The sequence below is a fragment of the Sphaeramia orbicularis genome, chromosome 14 (assembly GCF_902148855.1).
Source record: "Sphaeramia orbicularis chromosome 14, fSphaOr1.1, whole genome shotgun sequence".
Taxonomy (NCBI): domain Eukaryota; kingdom Metazoa; phylum Chordata; class Actinopteri; order Kurtiformes; family Apogonidae; genus Sphaeramia; species Sphaeramia orbicularis.
Genome location: NC_043970.1, coordinates 3,219,003 through 3,237,840, shown reverse-complemented (window position 1 = coordinate 3,237,840; position 18,838 = coordinate 3,219,003). Strand labels below are relative to the sequence as shown.

The window sequence follows — 18,838 nt, the reverse complement described above, 5'->3', positions numbered from 1 at the left end:
AAGCCCCTGACCCCTGCCTCTGCCCACAGGTACCCACTGACCGGACACTAGCAGCCAATACCCGAGGGGACAGCCGCCGACATGAAGCATTTCCTCAGGTAAAGCCGCTCCTGTGTGTCCGTGCGTTAGCATGTGCTGAGCCCTGCTGTGTTTATGTTACATTACGGCAGTGGTTCTCAATCTTTTTCTGTCGGCCCCCCTTTGGAGGACGAAAAATCTCCAGGCGTTGTAACAGTGGTGCAATTATAACTTTTATTGAAAGAATAATCAATATCATAACAATACTTTTTTGCTTTTCCTTGTGCAAATTAAAAATAACTTAGATTTTTGCTTGAATAATGTAAATAAACTCAACAAGACTGCTCCCTGAGACAATATTTTTCCAAATAAAAATAGGAAATGCACAACTGTCTTACAACTATGACAATAAAGTTACTTTTTTTTTTTTTTTTTTTTAGAACAACAAACAAATTTTGGTAACAAAGATGAACATTTGACCAATATCAGTGGGTCAGTGAGCCCGTTTCCACTGCACATCTCAGAACATTAAAGTCCAAACTGTCCAAACTGTGCAAAAACACAAACATTGCACATGTTTCTGTTCCAGTCCAATCCTTGTCCATTCTCCAAGCCTAAAGTCTTTGTCTAGTCTAGTGACAGATCACCATGGCAGTAGGTTGGTTTGGTGTACGCCCATAAAATTAATCCAGGGTGCTTCAACGCTCAAACATTAGTTCCACCTGATACATGTTCTAACCCAAAGAACAAAAAACACCCAGAAGTGATCCCATGTTCCCCTTGTCAAGCTTTCGCACCTCCCGTAGGGGGCACAGTTTGAGAAACACTGCATTATGGTCTGAACCTGTTTACACCACATGAATTCCCAGTCCTCCCATTGAAGCCCTTTCAATCGACTGCAGTATTATATGGCCATTTAAGTGTCTGTTGTGCTGAGAATTGGTTTTGAGTGGGTCTGTTACAGCAAAGGCCACTTCATTATGGAGCTACATGGAAACCACTGAGTCCTGACTGTGGCATTTGTGGCTTTTTTTGGACTCAGTTTGGCCAAAAAAGTCCCCACCTGGATTTGACTAAGCCAATAGTTCAGATTTTTCCATTGGATAATTACTGCAGTGATTAATATATTTCATCTACACACACATTTTCTGTAGCCCTTTAACTGATGTGCTGGGCAGCTTCTCTTTTCTTAACCCATGAAGACCCAGTGCTACTTTTGTGGCAGCTCCCAAATGATTTTTTCTCCCTCTTTTTTTGATTTATCACCATTTTTTGTCCAACAGCCCAAAAGGTGCCATGGACGATTGTTATCAGTCATCCGTCCGTTGTCCATAAACAATTGTTCAAGAATCTTCTTCTCAGAAACTGTCAGTTAGAATGACTTGGTATTTGTTGTGGAACATCTTTAGGGTAAGGTCTACCAAGTTTGTTCAAAGAACTGGGAAATACTGATTTTTGAAATCTTTATGAATTTTTGACATTTTAAAAATCCCCTTTGGTTTATAATGGGACACATTCCAAAGTGATACAACTTGAAAACAGTTGAAGATATTGATATAATTACTATTGGCAAGTGAAAGGAAGTCGCATATGGGCTTTCATTTGGTGCCATGACTGTTGACCTTGAGTGACCCTGAGAGGTCAAACAAATGTCAGTTAACGTCTCTAAATATACTGTTGGACTACAGAACTCTTGGTCCTATTTTTATAATATTTTCCTCTGTATTTTGCATTTTCACTGGTCATGTAGATGTTCATTAGAGCTCAGGTCAACAGTGGATGTTTGGGTCTTTATGGGTTAAACATCCATCAGTTTGATAGAGAACATAAGTGGACTGTGTTTCAGCGGGAGAAGGTCATGTGGTCTGATGGTCCAGATTGACCCTGCTCCAGAGTGATGAGCAAATCATGGTGAGAAGTGGATGATGTGATTACCCATCATGCCTAGTGCCTACGTACAAGCGTGTGGGGGCAGCGTTATGATCAGGGGTTGGCTCAGTTGATCAGGTCTGGGTTCAGTAACATTATGTGTCCATAAAATGACACAAATAAATATTGTAATGATGCATAAACCTATTGAAATGGGTCAGCCAGTGCATTCCATAATCAAAGCTAAAGGTGGTCCAATGAAATATTAGAGTGTAAGATTTTCGTTAGTAAGGGAGCAGGCCGTGTGTATTCACAGAAAAGTTATGATTTCAGTGTTGGTGTCTGCTGGTTATTGTTGCTTAGAATTAGCTGGTAAAACCATGGGTTTGTTTTTCAGCTCTGTTCAGTTCCATATGTGCTTTATTACCATGTATGTTATCCTGATCAATACTGCAAAACCATCAAGGATAATATCATTCAACAGTTAATACTTTGCATCAGAGGTGGGACACTTGATTAACATGAATGATTAGACTTAAGTCCAATTTTAGTTAAGTTTTTACGACTTACTTGACTTAACACTGATGAAAGACTCTGTTTGAATGAACCTTGGTTTTCACCTGGTCTGATTTTGACTGTGATGACTGAACAGGTCATCCTGCCGAGAAACATATAGAGAGGCTCTCAGGATTTTTGAAACATTATTGATTGATTTCTGATGCAGTATGTGTGTCCATCATCATAAAGCCGCCTCCAAAGTTAAGAAATGTTGGCGAATGTAGTGGATCTATTATTATTATTATGATTGTTATGATTATGACGATTTTTCTTCTTCTTCTTCTTCTTCTTCTTCTTCTTATTATTATTATTATTATTATTATTATTATTATTATTATTATTATTATTAATAATAATAATAATAATAATAATATGCTAATGTATCATTAATGTTAATTCCTAACAGTATGTCAACTTGAATAGTTGGAATACATTTTCACAGTTTGATGTGATAGTGATGACAGCAGCGGTAAACAGTCATTTCTATCATGTCAAATGAAGTACAAAGACTTCAAATAAGTACTGAAGTACTCTCCTGTAGTAAAAATAGTAAATGATATTCCACCACTGTTGTCCAGTTTGGCTTGTAGATGGTGGCTTTATTTCTCATGTAGGACAGACGTTTGTATCAGAAGTTTGTATGACTCAAATTGACAATAATTTGACTTGTCTTGCTCTACTTTTTTTTTTTTGGCAGGAAATGGACTTGACTGGTTTAATTTTCTCCACAGATACTTGCTTGAGGTTTTACTGTTTAGACTCAAGGTTTAGTGCCGCCTGGACATGAACTTACATCAACCGTTTAGATGCAACTTGTTTGTTTTTGTTTTGATTTTTGAAAAATATCCAAGATAAAAATAAACTGTAATATATCTTGTGCCAGCTGAAACATTACAGTGGGGCTGCAACTAATGACTACTTCAATGGCTGTCAGATTATGAACTTAAAAAAAAAAAAAAAAAAAAAAAAAAAAAAATATATATATATATATATATATATATATATATATATATATATATATATATATATATATATATATATATATATATATATTTATATGTCACAGTAGAGATTGAAATCCAGTAGGATTCCTAATCCTACTAGGACAGATAGTAATTTTAGTAAGATATTAGGATCTGAAGATTGGAATTCCAATCTGTCCTAGGAGAATTTGCAATCCTACTAGGACAGATTGTAATTCTATTTGGAAGTGGGATCTGAAGATTGGAAAAATACGTCAAAAAATATAAGAATTCTGTCAGGACAATCTCGAATTCTATTAGGAGAATGTCAGATTATATCAAAATGTATGGAAAATAGACTGAATCATTTCACAGCCAAAATTCCAGTCAATAAGCATACAATTTCACCATCACTATTCCAGCTGAATTATTTTCATATCTTTGATACAGTACATGTCCCTTAGGTTTATTCACATTGTAACCAGGGTGCCAGCCGTTTGGTCCAACCTTATTCAATGGCCGTATGTACATGTCATTGGTATGTAAATGGACACATTTGCATAGGGCCATTATGAGTTAGTGACTCAATGGTGTCAACCAGTTTTTCCAGTTAGTTTGTGACCCAATATAAAAGAGCCAATTGCCCTTCCTAAGCCAGTTCCTGGTTTGATTTCAAAGTGCTGATAGCATAAATTAGGTTGATCAAGTGATGGCAGAGGAGCAGGAGCAGCAGAAAGCAGAATTCTACAGACTGGTTGAAGAGCAGATCACCAGCCTTGGGCAGAAGAAGAAGGACAGCTACTACATCACTCAAGAAAGATACGACAAGGCTGTACAGGCACTACAACAAGCTAAGGGGGTGAAGTGCCAAGATGGGGCCACATTCAAGTTCTGGGCTATGAAGAACTTCACCCTCCAAGAAATTGGAGCCAAGAAGATTCTCTACTGCCAGAAGTCTTCCCGTCCTGTTGTCACCAAGGAAGATATCTTTGACACAATAAAATGGTGAGTTAATATTTTGTTTATTTATATTTCACTGTATACGGGTATAGGACTGAAATATATTGTTGCTGTTTTCTTCTTTTTTTTTTCAAGATTTTGCTCTTATACCACTGATACGGGGGAAATAATGCTGTTACTTTTGTGGTTGCTTTATTTTGTGGTAGGAGGGAAAATGAAATTTTAACCGTGTTCTAGATTCACACTTGAAACAATTCTGGAAATTCCTTACTCATTGTCGTGATTTTGCTGTTTTACTCTTTTGGCATACACCACTCAATTTCGCTATTTTGAGATCAAAAATATATACTTTGGGATCCTGTGTTATTATATGAAAGCCAAATGACAACCTGGAATTTGTTATGGGATAGCTTTTGCACTAGAGATGGGGGTAGCTTGGAAGGGTCCATTTTCTGTAATGGGTTGTTGTTGGAAGAGTCCATTCTTGCATGTGTTAAAATACTGAAAATACCATGTGGTAATGTTGGGATAGCCCCATGTGTGGGTAGATGTAACTGTATTTGCTTGTAAATGCAGCCTTTCTTTTGTGGTGTCACTTTTAAGGTAAGATTATAGTCATAAGACTGCATGCTACGTCATGATTTTGCATATGTGAACAAAACCGTATCTAACATTTCATATATATTGAACAAAAGTTAAAGTGCGACACTTTTGTTTTCGGACCCACTTTTGACCAAGTGGAGAACATTACCTCAAACTTCCCAGGTACATGCAAAAGGAGAATGCCTAAACAAACCCTGCTGAAAGATTTGCGATAATCCCCTTATGCGACAGGTGTAGCATAATCAGTTGTTGATTGAACATGATGACGATTTGTAAAGTATACCTCAAGCTCGTCACACTCAAAACAAACCTTAATATTTGCACTTTTATTTGGCAGAACAATGTCCCAAATGGTGTGAAAAATGGAAGTAAAACCTTGCGTGTAATTATTTTTATTACAACGTCCACAAGAGTTACCGCAGCAAAGTCTACAAGAAATGGAATACATGTATTGGCTCTTCTGCTAGGAAATGCCGTATGGCTACAAAACTCCGATAGAACGTTTGAACATGATTGTGACGTCACATGAAAAGAAAGGATATGTGGCTTGATCCAGCGACGGAGTTTTGTGGTCATATATGGCATTTCATAGCAGAAGAGCCAGTCTTCCATTTCTCGAAGACTCTGCTGTGGTAACTCTTGTGGTCGTTGGAATAAAAATCAATAAATGAAAAATTCTTAACTATTGATGTCAATATGTCTTGGAAGCAAGGTTTTACTTTTTTTGGACCATATGGGACATTAGTCTGCCTAATAAAAGTACAAATGTTAAGGTTGGTTTTGAGTGACAGCCTTGAGGTACACTTTGCCGATAGTCATCACGTTCAAGCAACATCTGATTATGCTACACCTGTGACCTATGGGGATTATTTCAGTCAAGGTCAACTGTTCACTGGCAGGGATTGGAACAAATCTTTCAGTCTGGTTTGTTATACATTCTCCTTTTGCATGTACCAGGGGAGTTTGAGGTAATTCCCTTCACTTGGTCAAAAATGGGACCGAAAACAAAAGTGTTGCACTTTAACTTTTGTGCAGAATAGATGGCAAATGGTTAATCTAATGTTTTATATATTCACAGCTGCCACTCCAGAGTGGGTCACTCTCGTCGTGACAAGACTTGGGATGAAATCAAGAGCAACTACTCATGGGTTCGTCATGACCTTGTTCAGCTCTACCTCCGCACCTGCCGAGAGTGTTCCACACGGGTTCCACTGAAGAAACCACCTGCGGGGAGACCCATCATCTCACTTGGCTTTATGACATGCATGCGGATAGACCTGATCGACATGACCAGCCGGCCAGACCACGACTACAAATGGATTCTCCACATGCGGGACCACTTCACAAAGTTCAGCTGGACCCATCCCCTGACTTCTAAACGAGCTTCTGGGGTAGCTGAGAAGCTCATGCAGACCTTCTGCTTGTTCGGTTCACCACATATACTACAATCCGACAATGGAAAGGAATTCGTCGCTGGAGTCATCAATCAGCTGACTGAGAAGTGGCCAGGCCTGGTCATCATTCATGGTCGGCCGTGTCACCCACAGTCCCAGGGATGTATTGAGCGGGCCAATGGAGATCTGCAGATGAAGCTGGGGAAGTGGCTTGAAGAAAATCCAGACAAAGGTTGGTCTGAAGGACTTCAACACGTCACCTATGCCATTAACACATCAGTCAGTGCAACGACAGGAAAATCACCGTACGCAGTTGTCTTCGGACAATCTCCACGCACACACTGCGCCAAATTGGAGATTTTGGCAGAGCAAGGACTTGAGCATGAAGAGGACATTCCAGATTTCTTCACAACCACCAGAGAATCTGAGCAACCTGAGCAGCTGACACCACCTTCCCCCAACCAGACCCCAGACAACTCAATACAAGACCCAGAACCATCCAGCAGCCAGCAGTCCTTAGAGCAGGAAGCCACAACAGTGCCAATGAAGAATGGAAGAGATTATAATCTCTTGCATGAAGGGAGGACTGTTGCAGTTGGCACAGAAATCCTGGGCCGGGGTACAGTGCACGGGAAGATCTACGACCCAGTGTACGAGCAAGTGTTCCACATTACCAACGTCCTGGAGCCAACCCACATACCAGCACTTTGTAACCCATTTGAAGAACCTCTGGCCGAAGGACAGTATGTTGTTTGGGACTTTATACAAACATCACCTGTGGATGCAGACACCCGGCATGCAAAGATCCGTAAAACTGCGACAGAGAAGTATCTGAAAGCTGCGAACAGACAACAAAAGAACTTAGATGCGAGAGTGAAAAGCCTTGTGAAAACCTACAATCCAGGTGACACAGTTGGTATCCATGTCAACGAGGCAGACAGGACCAACACAGATCGGTGACTCCTACCGTGTAAAGTTTTGGAAAGTAACGAGGGACGAGAGGGCACCATGTACAGACTATACTCTGCGGCAGGTAAGATGAGGAATATCTTCCAACCACAAGACCTGGTCGACATGCGAAACGTTTGTTTCCCATTACTTCAAAACATTGATGTCCAGGACCTTGAGGAGGTGACACTTATCCAGGCTGCAAGGAAGACCTCAGGATGGCAAGCCAATGCTGCAAACGGACCCTCAGTTTGTGCCTGCAAAGGAAGCTGCATCTCCAACAGATGCAGGTGCAAAAAAGCTGGACTGCCATGTTCCACAAAATGTCACACTTCTACTGTAGGAGTATGCCAGAATGTACCATAAATAAGCTGTTACCAAATAAGCAGTGCACAAAATACTGCATTTTTGCTATTCCAAGATCACGACAACTGATACAATGCATGACTCTTTAAATTTTTGGACATTAAATGGTAAGCTGTTTAGAAGTTGTGCTCTTTCAATCTTGGCATGTTGACTAGAGATATTGCCTGTATACTGACATTACAGATAAAATCTCTGTACTTCTACTTTTGTCAAATGAGTGTAGAGCTACTATTTGTGTAGCCATGTAGGTGTAGATGTTTGTGTAGGGTAACTAGGGTTACATATGTTTGCAACTATTGTACACTAGTGAGTAGTGTACAACATTTTCTTACATTTCAGTGTAAGGAAAAACCTTTGTAGTATTACGTGTTTGAAATTTTGAAGTTAGCTGTAGACTAACGTTAGTGTCACTATTGAGTAGTATGTAGCACATTTAAGTGTTAGAAAAATAACTGACAAAACCTCTATAGTATTACTTGTTTGAAATTTTGAAGTTAGTACTATAGACTAAGTTCATTGTCAGTATTGAGTGGTATGTAGCACCTTTAAGTATTAGAAAAAAACAACTGACAAAACCTCTATAGTATTACTTGTTTGAAATTTTGAAGTTAGTACTATAGACTAAGGTTATTGTCACTTAACTAGTGAGTAGTATGCAGCACATTTAAGTCTTAGAAAAAGTCTTTGAAGCTTAGCTATAGAATATTAGATTCAAAGTCTGTGTAAATTCTGAATAAAATCATGGTTTGTAAGAATATTGTTGTTTCTATAGAATATTAGATTCAAAGTCTGTGTAAATTCTGAATAAAATCATGGTTTGTAAGAATATTGTTGTTTCTATAGAATATTAGATTCAAAGTCTGTGTAAATTCTGAATAAAATCATGGTTTGTAAGAATATTGTTGTTTCTTTTACTTTTAACCCTACCATCTAGACCAGGGGGCAGCAAAATGCCAGTGCCAACTTTAACATCCTACATTTTCTGAATGGCTTGGCAACAATTAGATAATAATAAAATTGTATGTTGCCATGGCAACGGGTTGTTTACAGGTACGTTTTTCAAATTCTACCGATTTCTGAATACAAATGTGTCTCATTTACATACCAATGACAGTTACAAACGGCCATTGAATAAGGTTGGACCAGATAGGACAGCTGGCATCCTGGTTACAATGTGTATTGACCTAAGGGCCATATACTGTATCTAAGATATGAAAAGAATTCAGCTGGAATGGTGATGGCGAAATCGTAGGACAGACTGAAATTCCAAAATTCCAATCTTCAGATCCCACTTCCAAATAGAATTACAATCTGTCCTAGTAGGATTGTAAATTCTCCTAGGACAGATTGGAATTCCAATCTTCAGATCCTAATGTCTTACTAAAATTACTATCTGTCCAAGTAGGATTAGGAATCCTACTGGATTTCAATCTCTACGGTGACATATATATATATATATATATATATATATATATTTATTTATTTATTTATTTATTTTTACAGGAATAAAATACATTTAATAAGAGCATTGGGTGTACAATAATTACAATGCATAACAATGTTTGCTAAACAAACATTCATTTCAATATGAAATATTCAAGAAATGTTGCACACAAGTGCAGCAATAAAATGCTTATTTCCCCTTAAACAAAAAGTGCATTTTGTGTATAACAATCCTAATGCCTAACAAAGTTTGTTCAACAAACAACTCAATACTCAAGAGTTGCTATCAGCAATAAAATAAAACATTTTTCTTAAACAAAGTGAATGATGTCAGTAACGACCTGTTGACGACTACATTGGTTGTCAACTCTTTTTCAACTAGTCAATTTGGATATTCAAAACTACACAGTTAATGGGGGTAAAAATAATACGGGTGTAAAACCACACTGCGTGCTGTACCAAATGTACCCATGTGCAAAAACATCGTAAGTACAGTACAAAAATAATACAGGGGTAAAAATTGTACGTGACACCGCACCTCTCTGGGGTAATTCGAAGATCAGCACATGAAGGAACTTAGTGAATAAGTAGGACAGAAACCAGACCCCCCCCCCCCCCCCCCCCCCCCCCCCAAGGTGACACACCTCCACATCAAGAGATCAGTTCCATAGGAAACACTGGTATCATTGTGTGATTCCTGTGCACACCTCTTTTTTTATGTTTCAGTCACTTCGGGGATAGTGGGGGTGGCCCAGTCTCTGGCACCGTTCTTTTGGGGGTCGTGAGTTTAAAAGTCTGGAAACCCCTCTACTAGTACAGACGACCATGTATCAAAAGATTTATCTGAGCATAATGTGGCAGAACAAAACCCCAAAGACTGTGTGTGTGGATACAGTAGATAGTGAAGATCATGTTAAAATGTGAATTATAAATATGACTAATCAACAGGTATTGATCATAGAAGACACTAGCTATAAATACTTCGATGTTAATACAGTCAAACTGACACCACAGCAGTACTTCTGCTCCTGTTTCTCTAAATTCAACCAAATAATCCATAAAGCCAATTGTTTTCTGTTCTCTTATTTGTTTCCTGCTGTTTACAATTGATGTTTAAGCTCTTCATTAGCTTTTAATGAACAGAAGAGGCCGATGGACGCTGCCAGCTCTTTTTACTGCTCAGCGTGTTTGTTTACAGTAATTAAACTAATGTGCTGAAATAAATGTGCTAATGGTTTAGTGATGTCTGGCTGATTCATGTCGCACATTGACTGGTTTTGGTTGAAACAGGATGAACAGCACTTCCATAAAAAAAAGTTGGAAGGCTCCTTGGAAACGGACAAAGCTGCCATCTTGTCCAGATACAGATGAATGAACCTCAGTGTGTTCACATAATGCATCCAAAAGCGTTTCTTTATTATTTTTCCAGCCTTGTTAATGTCAACTTTTTTCAAACTATACATTTCTAATGCAGACTCAAAATGTGTGTATTTTCCAGTCTAAACTGGAATAACAGTGTAGAGAAACCGATTTACAAGATGTGAAATCTAATGAAAATATAATTTACCTGTAAACATAACATGATTTTTTTTTTTTTAATAGAAAAGAAAATCATTTTGTTTTCAGACAATTTTACGTGTTTGTTTTTTAAACTGTATTTTTTGTTACAGAGACATAACAGGTTAACCCTGTAAAGCCTGAACCAGTAAATCACTGACAGAAAATTCCAGTTCTTTGAAACTGGAGCCTTTATCGGTCCTTCTGAACAACCAACTTTTTTTTTTTTTTTTTTTTTCAAATATCATTTTCCATGTATGAGTTTCAATTTGTATCATATTTTATCCATCAGGTCTCAATGCTCAAATATTATCATTTTTAAACAAACAAAAGCATAATATAGCACAAACATGTCTAACAAATTGGTAATTCCTTTTCAAATTTCTTCCTTCTTCCTCACTAATGTCAGTCTTGTAGTGTCACTGAAAGGCCTCTGGTGAATGAACTCCTCCCCCTGGTGGGTTATCTGTGTAATGCATGTATCTAATTGTATACATCAGGTTTTTCAATAAAAAAAAAAAAAAAAATCACACTGATCATGTAGAGCAGGGGTCTCAAACTCATTTTCTTTCAGGGGCCACATTCAGTCGGATTTGATCTCCAGTGGGCCGGACCAGTAAAATAACAACATAATAACCTATAAATAATGACAACTCCAATTTTTTGTCTTTGTTTTAGTGCAAAAAATATGAAAATACTTAAAATAAAAAGTGAAAAATAAAAAATATGAAAATACTTACTTTTATAAACTATCCAAACAAAAAAGATGCGAATAATCTGAAAAAACAAACAAACAAAAAAAACCCTGAAATGTCTTAAGAGAAATAAGTGCAATTTTAACAATATTATGCCTCAACTTATCATTTCCACATGGGCATTATGGATCAGATCTACAAAGACACTAAAGACTGAGGAACAGGCAGAAAATATGGCTTAATTTTCTTTAGACATTTCAGGTTGTTCATATTAGTTCAGGTTATTCACATTTTATTGTTACAGGATAGTTTGTAAATGCAAATACTTTCATAATTTAATGTAATTTTTTGCACTAAAACAAAAACAAACATTTTGGAGTTGTCTTTATTTATAGGTATAATGTAACATTAACAATATTCTGCCTCAACTTATTTTTGTACATGTGCATTATGGATCAGATCTACAAAGACACTAAACACTGAGGAACAGGCAGAATTTTTTTTTTTTTTTTTAAATTGTGCTTCATTTTCTTTAGACATTTCAAAAGTTGGTCATATTTGTTTAGGTTTGTCACATTTTATTGTTGCAGGATAGTTTGTAAATGTGAATATTTTCACAATTTAATGTTATTTTTTGCACTAAAACAAAGAAAAAAATTTGAAGTTGTCATTATTTACAGGTATAATGTAATATTATTTTTTTCACATCAAACCAAGAAGAAAATATGGAGTCATTATTTTTTGTAGATTATCATACTATTATTGGTCTGAATGTGGAACCTGAACTAAAATGAGTTCTACAGCCTTGACTGTGGAATTTTTGCACTTTGCAAATTCATCCCAGGGTCTGAATTGGAAACTTTGGTGGGCCGCATTTGGCCCCCCGGCCACATGTTTGACACCCCTAATGTAGAGGGCTTCAAAACTCATGTATACATTTGGTGTTATAGGGTTAATTAGGTTGTTCTGGGAACAGTCCAAAGCTGTGTGTAAGATGCTTCCCTCTTAAAGATTTTTCCCTCAAAAACATTAAAACAAAACACAGCTGAAGCATCATCAACAGACACTGAGCCAACTCTAACCACAGGGCTTTTTTATGCAGCCTAAACCACTGGTCTAACACACACAACTGTACATTTATGTGGAAACATGGAAAAGGTCTGTAAACAAGGTTAGTGCTGGTGGTCTTGTGATGGTCCTGTGCACCACTGCACATAAAGGGTGCTTCTCAAAGTCAAGACATGATCCTTCAAGGCTTCATTTACATAAAGCTACATCATCAGTTTTCACCTGAGCACTGCTCCAGAGTCCAGGATCCCGTAGAGTCCTTCCTTTGCAGAATGTTTCAAGGCTGCCTTTGTGGATTCTCTGCACTCTCTAATCACCTACAACCTTTAGTCTTTGAAACATTCTGCTAAATGAAGAAGAGCTGAACACAGTTGTCAATAAAATCTCAACAAATAAGAAGAATTCAGAGTCAGTGGCTTCACCTCTGCAAAATGCCTTGAAATATGGACAGAATATCTCATTATTCAAGGCAGGGACACTTTATTTACATTATATTGTCCAAGCAAATATAATGTCCAATGGAGCATTCAGTAGGAAATGGTTCAATTAGTGCAGGCATTGTATTTATTTATTTAACCTTTAGTGAAACAGGTATATTAGTTGAGAACTGATTCTCATTTTCAATAATGACCTGGACATATAGAGGTATTTTCTTTGGATCATAATCTATTCATGCAGTTCTCTTAATTAGAGCTGAAACGATTAATCGACTCTAAGTGTTCCAAAAAAAAAAATCCTTCAACCACAATTCTCCTGAATCAAAGCTTTGTTTCTTTCATTTCTCTGCTGTTAAACATTGGTTCCACTGTTGTGTTTCACACGGACGCTTATTGTGACACACAAAGAAGCTTCAATTCAGGAAAACTGCGATAGAATATTTCCCTTCAATCAATTTGAGTCGATTAATTGAATCGTGAATTTTTGCATTTGCTTCAAGCACCTAATCGATTAATCGCTTCAGCTCTACTCTTAATCATCAGCATTAATGGCCAAAATGTGTTTTGTGAGGTCACTGTGACCTTGACCTTTGGCCTCTAAAGTCTAATCAGTTCATCTTTGAGTCCAAGCAAATGTTCTTGGCAAATTTATATAAATTCACCCAGTATGTTTTGAAAAATGTCAGTGTATGGTGATCTGTAGCTGCATTTAGATGCAAGACTAATGCACAGAAACACCTACCCTTTTCTGTGCCTTTGTATATACCCCAAAACAGAAGGGAAAGACATGTTCTTTCATTTTGTTCCCATTGAAATCTTTAAAGAAGTGGTGAATCATCAGTGGACAGAGCTAATTCTGTAAGTGATTATATAGGAATTCTCCCATCATCCTCCTGTCTCCGTGCTCATATTGTTGAAGGTTAAGGAAATGACACATGCACTGTTTAACATGCCAGTCTCATCACCAGGCTTTTAAGGAAGGAGGAATTAATCCTCCAGGACTGTAGCTCTGATCATTTCCCTTTGTTGACAAGGACGACTGTGCTCCGCTCTGATCCCTCTGCATCAGAGGATTTATTATATCTGCATGAACAGGTTGGAAAACTCACTTTTTCATAAACAAATGCCAGAAAGTGAGGTTAATCAAAGTGCAGCTGTTGTGCAGAAGCTTCTGTGGGTTGTCATCCAGAATAACATTCAGAGGAGGTTTGGAACAGTGTCAAATGTGGAGATCATTTCCTGCCAAAACCAACAAACCATCAAATGCCTATTTTCAGACCACGTTTGAGGGAACGTTATTGAGCTGAACATTAATCAGCAGGGTTCAATGACACAAACTAAACATGTTTTATTAATGTCCTGCAATTCACTAATTGTACAGTTTGGTTTGCAATTCCAAAACATGATGAACTAACAAAGTTATGCAGTTTGATCTGTAATTATAAAACGCAGCCGTCAAGGTCATTTCCATCACATTTGTAATACGTCACACACCAGAAACAAAACACATTTTTCAAGTCCGAAAAATATGTCATTGGACTTTTCGCACAATGTTCTGAATAATTCACCTCCACAACAGCAGGTGGTGCTGTTAGTTAATTTAAAAGCCCTTTGTGATGTAAAATGACAGTAGCTACATTCTTTTTAAAGCAGCGTCTGACTTCCATCACTAATGTTTGTTCAAATGTGTCCAACCCCAGTCAGATCCTAATGAGCTCTAACCCATTCGTCAGTCTGTGCTTCTGCACCTGAAGCACTTCCCTCACAGTGAACAACTTGGTAGATGACTCCATCACAAACACAGTTCCCTTGTTTACATAACAAACCAATACATCACTCAGGTCTTTTCAGAAATTTTGTCACAAAGTGCATTGTGGGAATGGGAATTCCACACAGCAGCAGTTTGTCTGTTGGTGAAGCTGAACCCAAATGTGACCTTTACCTCCATCCACCGACTAGATTCATTCTGGAAAACAACCCTGACTCTTTTTCTTGCCGAATCTGTGAGAAACCACCAAGGTGATTATCGTTAATGAAAACTAACAAAATGATGAAGACTAGAATTGAAAAAACATTTTCGTTACTATAATTAAAAGAAAAAAAACGATAACTAACTGAAACTGAATTGTGTGCTTATAAAACTAACTAAAACATATAAAAATTATGGATAAAATTCCCTTCGTTTTCGTCTTTGTCAACGTCGGATTGATACGAAAGCGATTTAGTTTGCTCTGGCAATTTCAGCTGCTGGCACCATACGACACTTCACCATCCGTCACTTCTCGTCACTTGTCGTTTTGTCGTCTTCTGGTCCCCACTCTACCTGGAAACATGAAGACTAAAGTTGGGAGAAAGCAGCAGAGTCCTGTCTGGGATTTATTTGAATACGACGGCAAAGAAGATAAACTATACGACAAAACTAAAATTAATACTAAAACTAAATTAAAACTAAGCATTTAGAAAAAAAAAGAAAACTAATAAAAACTAGCAAACCTGCTCTAAAACTGAATTAAAACTAACTGAATTAGAGAACAAAAAAAGTCAAAACTAAATAATACTAAACTATAATGAACAATCCAAAACTATTAGAACCTTGGAAACCGCTTTCACTTCCCACAATGCACTTCACAACAAAATTTCCGAAAAAGGCTCAAGTGATGTTTGGGTTTGTTCTGTAAACAACTGGACTGTGTTTGTGATGGAGTCATCTACAAAGTTGTTCACCGTGAGGGAAGTGATTCAGGTGCAGAAGCACAGACAGACGAATGGATTAGAGAGAATTAGGATCTGACTGGGCTTGGACACATGTGGAGAAAAAAAAAAATACGAAAAAAAGTCAAACACTGCTTTAAGATGTGTGTTACATTTGTGTTTTTCTAATATGTTTTATGCATGTTTTTAAAATATCACTTTAGAGGATTTTCGTGGAAATTGCACAATTACTGGTGATAATTTGAAAACATTTTTATGGTCATTGAAGATATTTTTTAACTTTTATTTAATAGTTAATGCAATCTTAAATAATAACCCCCAGTCATCATAACACAAGCGGTTTTTGCGTCCCTTCTCATGTAACAAACATTTAACTTGTGTAAAACATGTTTTGTTGTTTGGTTTTGGCAGAAAATTAATTTCATATTAATCATGGAAGGAATTAGATGAAAATGACCTTAACCCTATTAAACCATTTGTATCATATTTGCTACACCAGGTTCTGAGACCTCTATCTAATCAACAAGATCGATGCTTTCCTTCAAAAACTGTTGTGTTTTCTTCCCCCTGGTGGATTATCACCCCACTATAGCCAGTAGAAGGGCTTTTTTTTTTTTTTTGTCTTTTTCAATATGGCCGCTATCGTTAAATCATCCACACCCTTTTGTAGGAAAGTCTTTGGTAATTTTCAAAAAGTCATGTTAAGGAGAACATTTATGTTGTTTTTCTGTCTTTTTTTCTTTTTTTTTTTTTCAAATAAGTGCTTCCTGTACTGAAACAATACATAGTTACTTGATAAATCATTCTTTGTAGTACAGTTAAATTGTGTTGGAAATGTGTGTATCACATTTGATACTTCAGGTATATAAGGTACTTTATAAAAACACCAAATGTATCAAATGTGATCAAAAATATATCGTAAACAAAATGTTTTGTTTGGGTTTGATTAAAAGGTCTAATAAACCTTTCATTTCCAAACAATCTGAATTTTGTGGCTAGTTTTGGGTGGGTCAGGTTTTACAGGCTTACATGTGTGGTCTTCCTTCCTTTCAGAGGCTGTAAAAATACTTCAGCCCCTTTACTCTCTTAATGTGTCACTAAGGATATCCCATGATGCATGTCTCCATTTTCTTCTCGGTGTCACCTAAAATAGCCCACTTTGATCTGCTGTGAGTCTCCCCTCGGTGTAGCCCAGTTTTTTTCTCACATCCTTTTCTTCACAAGTCCCACCCTCCTCCTTTACTTTCATGTCTTCATCCTGTCCTATTTGTTCTTCGTTGTAGCCTTGGTTTCTACACAGCTGCTTCTCCTACAAAGGTTCTCACACTCTTACAAGGACTCACTCTGACTGGGCTCATTTAACAAGGTCTATTTATAAAAACCTGTCCTCTGTGAAAAACTAAATGTGTTACCTGTCACTGTATTTGTGAACTGACAAAAATAAAACATTAGTAACAACAATATTATAGGTTTAAATGCTTGTCTTTAATCCATAAAGATCCAAAGATCTTTCGTATTTTGAGATCCAGGTTAGGTTGGTATGGGGGATTGCCATCGGGGGGGGGGTATACTTTGTGTGTCACAAAATCTTGTATCATAAAATGTGAATTTCTTTCTTTTTTGTGTTCTACTTTTGGAGATGCACAATGAAAATAAATTTAAAAAATTGATTAAAAAAAATGATCCAGCACTGATCAAAATTTCTCAAATGGGCAAAATAGCTCGTGCAGGAGGAGTGGATGCAAATATTTATTTTACGAAATATGATTGACCAAACCTGAAAATAGTTGCAGTGGCTGGTTTTGCGTCTATATTTATCACGTTTTAAAGGCAGGTTTGAACTGGAACAGCTTCACCATAAACTGGCTGCAGTTGTTGTGGTGAGGAGGTGGAGCATAGGCTCAAGCAAAGGCAACGCACAGAACTAACCTGTTCTGATCACAGCAACATTTATGAAAAAAAACCAACAAAAAATACTATAGACGTACTGTATGTCCTACCCACTGTGCCACTGGAGAACTTCTAGATCACAGGTGTCAAACATGCGGCCCGGGGGCCAAATCCGGCCCACTGAAGGGTCCAGTCCAGCCTCTGGGATGAATTTGTGAAAAGCAAAAATTACACTAAGATATTAACAATCAAGGATGTTAGAATCATTTTAGGTCAATTCAGTCTAAAGTGGGTCAGACCAGTAAAATACCATCATTATAACCAATAAATAATCAAAAAAGCTATTTTTTTCCTCTTTGTTGTAGTGTAAAAAAAAGTAAAATTACACAAAAATGTTTACATTTACAGACTAGCCTTTTACAAAAAATGTGAATAACCCGAACAAAAATGAACAACCTGAAATGCCTCAAGAGAAGTATGTGGAATTGTACCAATGTTCTGCTTGTTACTACATGTTTGGTGTATTTGTAGATCCACTGTGATCTGTAAGCTGTGATTCACATGTACAAATGATAAACTAAAGTGTAATATTGTTAACATTGCACTTATTTTTCTTAAGAATTTTCAGGTTGTTCATATTTGTTCATGTTACGTTCAAGTACAGTTTGCAGATGTAAACATTTTCATTATGGAATTTTACTTTTTTCACTTAAAAACATAGAAAAAACTTTGGAGTTGACATTATTTATCAGTTCTTATCCTATTATTTATATTATTTTACTGGTCCAGCCCACTTTATATCATATTTGGCTGAATGCGGAACCTGAACTCAAATGAGTTTGACACCCTGTTCTAGATGAACTAGGAGGAGTCATCAATACCTTCTATGACTAAACTCCTCCAGCATCACATTTCCGTGTGTCTGGATCATTCCAGTCACTGTTCCCATTAGTGCTGGTGTATCCCAGAGCAGTTTTTACAGCGTACTGTCTCCTTGACGACAACCAGTAACACACGCAAAATCCTCATTTAAATAGGGCAGTCTCCAAGACTTTGCACCTGTTGTCATTAGCACATACAGGCAATCTGAGTTCATCACCCGTGACATGCAAATCAATAGCACACACATTTTTTTTTTGCGCAAGCAAGCAAACCTGCACCAACTATTTGTCAGCTGTTGTTTGCATGTGTCTGATTGCATTTTGCAAGTCACAGTCTGGGTCCAAATGAGAGTATTATTATTTTTATATATCCTTCAACTTTATTGAACATATTGTACATACATTCTGAAGAATTACAGAAAACACTTTTTTTTTCCAGACTGAGCATTGATATTCACCTTATGCTGAAACAATATT

The 18,838-nt window shown here is 37.1% G+C and overlaps 2 protein-coding genes across 5 annotated transcripts in view; both read left to right on the top strand.

The window, feature by feature from the left end:
* elmod1 (ELMO/CED-12 domain containing 1) overlaps window positions 1–18,838 on the top strand; it is a 56,565-nt gene that overhangs the window by 535 nt on the left and 37,192 nt on the right. For 2 of the 4 annotated variants that reach the window (XM_030154603.1, XM_030154604.1), the window contains exon 2: window positions 30–98. In XM_030154603.1, the coding sequence (XP_030010463.1) occupies window positions 82–98 (17 nt within the window). In that variant the 5' untranslated portion in view covers window positions 30–81. The remainder of the gene's footprint in view (window positions 1–29; window positions 99–18,838) is intronic. The other 2 variants (XM_030154605.1, XM_030154602.1) reach the window with 1 other exon arrangement.
* LOC115433282 (KRAB-A domain-containing protein 2-like) lies at window positions 4,085–7,299 on the top strand. Its single transcript, XM_030154600.1, has 3 exons — window positions 4,085–4,412; window positions 6,049–6,925; window positions 6,985–7,299. The coding sequence occupies exons 1-3, from the start codon at window positions 4,117–4,119 to the stop codon at window positions 7,075–7,077; spliced, it is 1,266 nt and encodes a 421-aa protein (XP_030010460.1). The 5' UTR covers window positions 4,085–4,116; the 3' UTR covers window positions 7,078–7,299.